Below are 8,371 nucleotides of genomic sequence, written 5' to 3'. Positions count from 1 at the left end.
ATCAACAATGCATTACTCATATTGTATTATAATTTTAATAATTATAATTATTAATCATTTATACTATTTATCAATGAATTGATATCTCTTTCAAATCAATTAACATAAGTTTGTTTTAAATGAATTTCAAATGATTTCATTGATTGATGAGTTTAATAAGCCTTCACTTGTTATATAATTTGTTGAATATATTTCTCGCAATTACTTGAACCATATATTTGAGTTGTTTATCAGATTTAAAGTATTTATCAAAGTTTTTAGTCTGTTTTAAAGCGTAGTATTTGTTTTGTTGGTTAATTGAATCAATGTTTTCAAAACCAATAAAGATCTTTACTTGAGTCCTGAACTGTTGTGTCGAGTCCTATAAATATATAAAGAAATGTTGCAATAATATAGATAGTCATTGAGTAAAACATTTACAAATAAATATATAAATATAATATAATTAATATTATTATCATATATAATATTATTAAATTAATTCTAAACTGTAATTAGTAAAGTAAATTATGCTATTAATTAAAGTCAAAAATTTATTTATTAGTATTTCATTTTCTATTTAAACTCGTTGCACAAAATTAATAACTGTAACGCACAGTAACAGCTAGAAATCTACCAGGATCATTAATATAAATTTATATATATATATAGATATATTGTATTTTCAGAAATAACTAAAGTTTTCTGTAGTTTTTTTACAAAACAAAATACCATTAATGTATTAAATGAGTAGTATTTCAGTTTTGGAAATGTATTTATTAATGATTTGTTTGCTATCAATGGTCACAATCTCCAGCACATGACTACAAACTTTTTTGTGGCAATTAATGCGTTTAACTCTCAAGACTTGAAAAAATTGAGTCTATTTTTAAAGACAGCTTTATTTTGTGATTTTTATATATGATATTTATTTGAGAATTAATGAGACAATATTGTTGTTTTTGCATTAAGAAATAACTTTATTTTTAAGTAAGAGATCCAATGGACTCAGATATGTCTGTCTATATTTAATAGTTTAATAGTAAAGACAAATTATTTAAAAAATAATAATTAATTATGACTTAAATTAATATATTACTACTATTAAAATTTGATTTAATAATAAATTTTTAAATTTTTAGACAATGTTTTTATTAAATATATAATAAAGATAATAAAAAGTAATCGAGATGAAATTATCAATTTAATTATATGATATATTTATATTAAATCTTTGTTACTTAAATTTTATTTTATTTTTTAAATAAAAACAAATGTTTTTATGATGGGTTTGAATTGCTCTTTAATTGACTCATTAATTCACTAAATCCTTTAATAATCTAAACACTGATATTGATCTAAAAACATAAAAAGTTAAAATTAAATTTTCAGTAAAAAGAGTCCTAACTTTATTAGTTTAAGTCTAGTAATTTAATATATTTACTCTTAAAGAGTATATATAAAAATTTATATATATATCTAAAATATAAATATTGAACTTATCATTTGATGTATTAACTGTCTTATATCATACTATATGTTTACTTTGACAATAATGTATTAAAAATAATAATAGTTCTCTACTATATTATTAGGCAATTCATCATATCATATATATACTGTATATACGATATTGTACTGTAATATACAGTATATGCTATTTGTCTATATTAATTGTCATTAAACAACAAATAAATCTTTAAATTATATTTCTATAGATATTACAGTTCAATTTAAATATCCAAATTAAGTTTTAAAATAGATAAAAGAAATCTTAAAAATTTATTGATTTGTGATTTTATTAAATTTTATAATTTAGCATTTAGTTAAAGTAACAATTACTCTCATTTTTTTAGTACTCAAGCAATTATAAGCAATAATATTATAAATATCATATATTCACAAATTTATTCAAAATATAATGGTATATTAAGGCGTTTAATCCCATTTATATTAACTTTCAAAGTGTTATTAAACTTCAAAAGACAATTATTTAATTGTCATCGTTGTCGGGGATGCTGTCGACACAGTGCTCAGGGAATCAGGCTTTCCATTAACAATGTATGGGTTAACTAATAATACAATAATACAATATATAAGCGATACTCAAGTCTGTAATGTATTGTATGTGTTGAGCCTTTTTGATGGCATCACTCACTGCGATATTGTGTTGAAGGCATCGCACTATATATTAGAAAAGTGATGGCAATAAATGTAGTCAAGCATTGAATGAGTGACTGGAAAATAGCGAAACAAATTTCAATACAATACTTAATATAAATTATATTATATTGCAGTTTAGGGATTCATAGTGTTATATATGATATAATTCTATCAACACTAACTTATTTCAATATTTTAAACTAATAATAATTATTAAATTATTCAACAATAAAAAAACTAGGATAAATATTAAAAATATAATTATCAACTGTTTTAATTTTGTTTAAATATGAGTTTTATTTATAATAATTTTAGTATTCTTAAAACTTTAAATAATTAAATTGTCTTAATTCAATTAAATGTCAAATAGATTTTGGGCAAAAACTTATGTTTTCAAAAGTGACTTTAATATCAATAGACTATTGATGTTTTGATTATAAAGGATATAGAAATGATAGAAATGGCAAAAGTATGGAAAAAACTATTATTGAGCTCTTTTTTGTTGTTAACCGAGACATTGCGCGTGTCAGCACTGGTATCATCAAAAAGACAGCACAAGTATCATAGCATTGATGCAAATATAGACTCAGTTACACATTTTCAAACCTATATATGAATAGTGTGTATTCCGGGTATGTTATCTAATAATAATAATGTATTGCTAAATAATTATTATAAGCAATATATGAAATGCGTAACATGAATGTAGATATCATATATTTATAATAAATACTTATTATAGAAATGAGCATGCACTATTATTTAAATGTTTAAAAACTGCCCCAAACCATCACCAGTAGTACATATTATGGTTATATTTGTTTTAATAAGCGATATGTACTATAAATATAAATACTCACATATTGTCTATGATCTGGCACTGACAGTAATACGGGTACTATAAGGTACTGAAACCTGAATGAAAATATATGAACAAATATGTGGTCCCTTTTTTTTTGTCAATTAAACATTTGGTATATGCAAACCCCACATAATTATTTGAGACAAATATTATTTGTGACAAATATTATCTGTTTTGATGGTTTGGTGGACGCAGTCATCGATATGTAGATCTCATGCATTGATTCGTCGATAGTTTGTATAACTCGTAAAAGTTGTTTTGATCTATGAATTGACCAAATTTTTTGGTAATAATGTCGACAAAAATAAATGAAAAACAAAATAAATAGAAGAAAATATTTTTAGATAAAAAACTATATTAAAACTTATTGTATAATTAAACATCTGATCTTATTATTTGTATTTCAATTATAATATTGATATTAGATTAAGTTGATCTAAATATTTTTATATTAGTATTATGGATATATTGATAGATAATCATCACATTAGTTAGTAATGCATACCAGACATGGCAGCACTCATAGCGGCCCCATAGGCAGCACTGGCACTATAATTGCTGGGATCAATAGATGGATGTGCCGCAAAGTTCATGGCCGACTCGTGGTAACGGCTAGTAGTTGGCCAACTCATTGTATCATTTGTCGACTTATCAAAGCCCGAACACGTGGCAGAAACCGGTGTTAAACGTGTTGACCTCATAGATGCCGGTTGTAACAATAGTGAGCTATATTGGGCATTGAATCTATTGCTGGCGGCACTCGAGTAACTGCTTAAGTCATGTATGGATGCGGCAGCCCTGTGGTGATGATGAGCACTGTATGGATTAGCAGCGGTAGCTGATAGAGTGTAATGCCAGGGATCGTTCTGATGATGTATGGAAGCTGCGTGTAATGCACCCGAATGGTGGTAAGCATCGGCATATAACTCATGCATTGGTGCTGACGATGAAGTGCTCGGTGTCGGTAAACAAAGTGCCGATGAGACCGATGATGAAGATGTGGTATGACTTGAATGATGGTTTGCTGAGAGCACCGGCTGATGGTTGACATTCCAAAATGATGGCGGAAAACTTCGCTGAGACATTGGCACCGGTATATCTGTATTACCATTACACATAAAAACAGTTATTTTACTGGTTTATATTTATAAAAACTAATTGTATATAAATCAAGTATAATGTAAGATACATACTATTTATGTTATATAAACTTAGCAAACAATAATTAACAATAATTTTTATGAGTTTGTTTTGAAAATTTGCTGAAACTAACATTTGAAGCGCTTTTAATGGCATTGTTTGACACAAGACTACGAGTTTTAATAACTTTGAAACAAAATTTTGCAAACAAAACAAAAAAATAATGATTTACATTTATGTGTTTTGTATTTTATATATTACAGATACTTTTGACTTTCAATTGCTATATATTTATCTTTTTGCAAAATTTATACTGAATTTGTGTATCAACGATTCAAAATATTTATATTTTAAAAAAACATTGCAAAAAACAGTGTGTTTTTAAGTTAATTATACAAATAATTTGTTTTTGTCATTTAGTAGTAAATTATTATCTAATTTCGTTTCCATAATGTTTACTAAATTATAGAGCATTTTTAAATTTTATGAATAATTAAAATTAAACGGGTAATGAAAATAAATTAATATATAAATGATGTAGAATATTTTATCGCTATCGTAATTATTAAGTATTATCTTTTTCAAAAATTTATGTTTATATAAAAAAATTTAAAAATTACTACAATAATAGATAACAAAATTGCAAACAAAAAACTTGGTTTTATATATAAATAAGTCTTTGAAAGACGACACATATATTTAATCTTTACTGTTTATCCCAAGACACGCATCATTAAAATGAGTGCCCAAATGAACGATAGGTTTTGCGGCAAACAAACACACATACAGTGAGTTAGTGAGTGAGTGAATAAGTGTATGTTTGTATATATATATATATATATATATATATATATATATATAGAGAGAGAGAGAGAGAGAGAGAGAGTAATACAAACGCCAAATGTCTTAACGACTTGAATTACAGTAACTTTTTTGTGTCTCAAAATATATAGTTAAAAGTAATTACTTTTAAGGAGTTTACATAATTAAAAAGCAGTCCAAATGTAGCTCCTAATGAACGGACACATGGATATGGATACAGTATAAGTGTATTTTCATTGTATATAATATAATACAGTAATATGAAAAAGCCTTTGATTTTTATTTATTAGAAAAATTCAATGAAAAAGCTATATATTTAAATGTAGACTACGATATATATAATGTATAACATTTATAGTACAACTATTCAAAACAATAATATCTTTTTATAAAAATAGAAATAATTTAATTATGCATTTTAATTTCTTTGTATCATTTATAAATTATAATTAAAAAACTCATTTTATAGACATTTTAATATTTAAAACAAAACAACTTATGTCTATATTCTTTTTCTATAGCAGTGATTAAAATAATTACAAATAAAACAAATATATATATTTTTATTATAATTTATGTAAAGAACTTTGACAAACTTATATTTTACTGTCATATTTGTATAATTATATAAATTCACAAATAATAATGTTTAACTTTTAAACAAAAAAGTTATCATGATAACACTTAATTTTATTAACTTAATTCACTTAATGATAACTGTTTTATATTTAAATAAAAATAATTTTATAGCATTTACTTTAGAAAATATTATTAATTATAAAATTCATTACTTATATTTACTTTTAAATTTAAATATAAAATTAGATTTAAGTCAATAATAGTATTAAAAAACATAAATGATATTTATAGTATATAGACAAATGTTTAATTGTTTTTTAAAAAATTGTATTTACTTCAATTTAAAAGTAAGTTTAAAAGCAAACTATAATATATTAAAATAATTTATAGATATAACTAAAAATTTAGTTTTAAAAATTCTAAAATGTTTTATAATAAAAAATTATTTAGCATACTAAATACTTTTAAATATTTTAATAGGTTTAAATATTAAAAGAAAAATAAGAATTATAAAGTTAAATAGTTAAATAACTTACATACTATACATATAATATCATATAATTTGAATTTATAATATAATATGATGCTAAAATAGATTATTTATTTATTTCTATAATATTTGATAGATTGCAATTATATTTACAGTAGCTCTATAAATGATAATAATTTATATACTATTATATCATATAATATAGTAAATAATAACTACTGTATTTATACACATAAACAAACACACATTTACATACTGTAGATACAATGTGCATATAATATTATATTATTCGACATGTCATTCAATAAAAATAAAATTATTAAGCAATTCATGATTTTTATAATTATATATACAATGCAAACATATCTGACACACTGAGAAACAACATAATGATATTTTGAATAAGATTATTATATACTGATAAAATCTTACGATAATAATAATTGTAATAGTATTTATAGTTTTATGATTATTATATTTAGACTTAATTGTAATACATATAAATAGTTTTTTTTTATTTATTTCAATTTTGTCTTATAGTAAAATAACTAGTTTTATATATATATATATATATATATATATTGTAAAACTAATTCAAAGACGAGATAAACTATTGTATTCAAAGAAAAACATATCTGAATTTCGTTCAAATTAGTAAATTGCAAATCAAAGGGTAAGAGATTGAATTTAATTAAACATTAGGCGATAGTATGTATTGGTGTTTGCATTTGTTTATTATAAGAGGAAGTGTCGTAGACTATGCACATAGAAAATTGGGTCCATATTTCTCTACATATGTGCCGTGTATTTAACGTTTGGTCCCTCACTTTAGTATCAAATTCAGTGACAGAATATTCTGATAAGTCATCAAAAGACGGAAACTTGAGGTCTGGTCGGCACTGACCCATACACTCTCCCTTTCCATGCTTCTCACTTTCCACTCTATGTATTCATATATATATATATATATATATATATATATATATATATATATATATGTGTGTGTGTGTGTGTTTAAGAATTAAGCTTATATATATATACTCTATATGATATAATATGTAAAAATGTTATATATTTTAAACACTAATTTAGAAAAATTAAAAATACTGTAACAATAAAAAGTTTATCAAAATATTCATATAATATAACATTTTAAATTTAACTAGTACTTATTATATAAAATGTTCAATTAAAAAATATTGTTACAATGTTTACAATTTATAGTATATATCTTATTTTTAGCAGTTAATTTGATATATATAAATATATTAAATAAATTTAGCATACATAAATAAAATTTTGTGTTAAATAGTCTACAGTATTAAATGTACTTAAGAGCACTATATAAATGTTGATTTAAATTTATGTATGTAAATGTTGGGTCAGTTTTATAAATAATAAACGATATTCACTAAAGTTACCGCAATTGTAAATCTATTATAAACATACAGTACATACCATGCATTCAAATAATGAATAACAAAACTTATATAATATTTTAAGTTATATTAAACTTAAAAGTAATAATCAATTTCTATATTTCATGATTGTTATTAATGTGACACATTGTGTAAGATTTACAGTATATATAAATTATATATAATAATGAATTAAACTTTATAAATGATACTGTAATTGATTTTACTTTAAAATATATAAATAATTATCGCAATAAATAATTAAATAATACCTTTAGTTTGCTTATCATTAGCTGAGTTGTATGTCTGTTGATTAAGAGCTCTGTTGAAGTGTTGGTCGACAACAGATGAAGTATCACCAGAAAAATATGTATAAACAACACAATTGGCGGATAAGTACTGAGCATCACTGGCATTGTCTCTAAGACTATTATTATTATTATTATTATTAGCACCGGATTGTGTACTTAGTTGTGGTCCACTCCCGCCTCCACCTGAACCTCCAGCAGATGATGAAGAAGAAGACGAGGCTCTTGTGTTAGGTATAGATTCTTTAGGTGATGTTTCCATGTTTTTACGGGAATTAGATGTCGATGACTGTAAGGGTTGGAGTGTTAAGGGTGGAGACGACGGGTCGAGTAGTTTTCTGGACGACCCGGTGCTGCTAATGGCAACTGTATGATTGTTGGCCGTCATCAGTGAAGATGTTGATGACAGCGAACTGTTGTCACTGAAAGCTAGTGCTGAGCGACTGCCTGTTGTGTCCATTGGCGTGAAACTTGTGGCGCCAAATATGGAAGCAGTAGTTGGTGACTGATGGTGATGATGGTGGTGGTGATGACCACTGGCCGGTGATGGCCGTTGCGGGTATGGAAAGTAACTTGAATAAGGCTGATACATCACTTGGGAACAGCTCAT

The 8,371-nt window shown here is 24.5% G+C and overlaps 1 protein-coding gene across 1 annotated transcript; it reads right to left on the bottom strand.

Annotated features, from left to right (window-relative positions):
- Window positions 1-311: 311 nt before the first annotated feature.
- On the bottom strand, window positions 312-8,371 carry LOC128961529 (probable serine/threonine-protein kinase DDB_G0282963). The gene is made up of 3 exons (XM_054307777.1): window positions 7,726-8,371; window positions 3,510-4,103; window positions 312-361 (listed from the first exon to the last, which is right to left on the bottom strand). The coding sequence occupies exons 1-3, from the start codon at window positions 8,369-8,371 to the stop codon at window positions 312-314; spliced, it is 1,290 nt and encodes a 429-aa protein (XP_054163752.1).

Source organism: Oppia nitens, unplaced genomic scaffold (assembly GCF_028296485.1).
Source record: "Oppia nitens isolate AA-2021 unplaced genomic scaffold, nextdenovo-longstitch-racon4-pilon3 scaffold5_pilon_pilon_pilon, whole genome shotgun sequence".
In the NCBI taxonomy this organism is placed as follows: Eukaryota; Metazoa; Arthropoda; class Arachnida; order Sarcoptiformes; family Oppiidae; genus Oppia; species Oppia nitens.
This window is presented reverse-complemented; position numbering and strand designations above follow the sequence as displayed.

Excerpts from the sequence above, each read along its gene's own strand:
- LOC128961529 (XM_054307777.1), bottom strand. The coding sequence starts at position 8,371 with ATGAGCTGTTCCCAAGTGATGTATCAGCCTTATTCAAGTTACTTTCCA. Across the intron at positions 4,104-7,725 it reads TAATGATAAGCAAACTAAAG|ATATACCGGTGCCAATGTCT; the intron begins GTATTATTTAAT and ends ATGGTAATACAG. Across the intron at positions 362-3,509 it reads TATGAGTGCTGCCATGTCTG|GACTCGACACAACAGTTCAG; the intron begins GTATGCATTACT and ends ATATATTTATAG.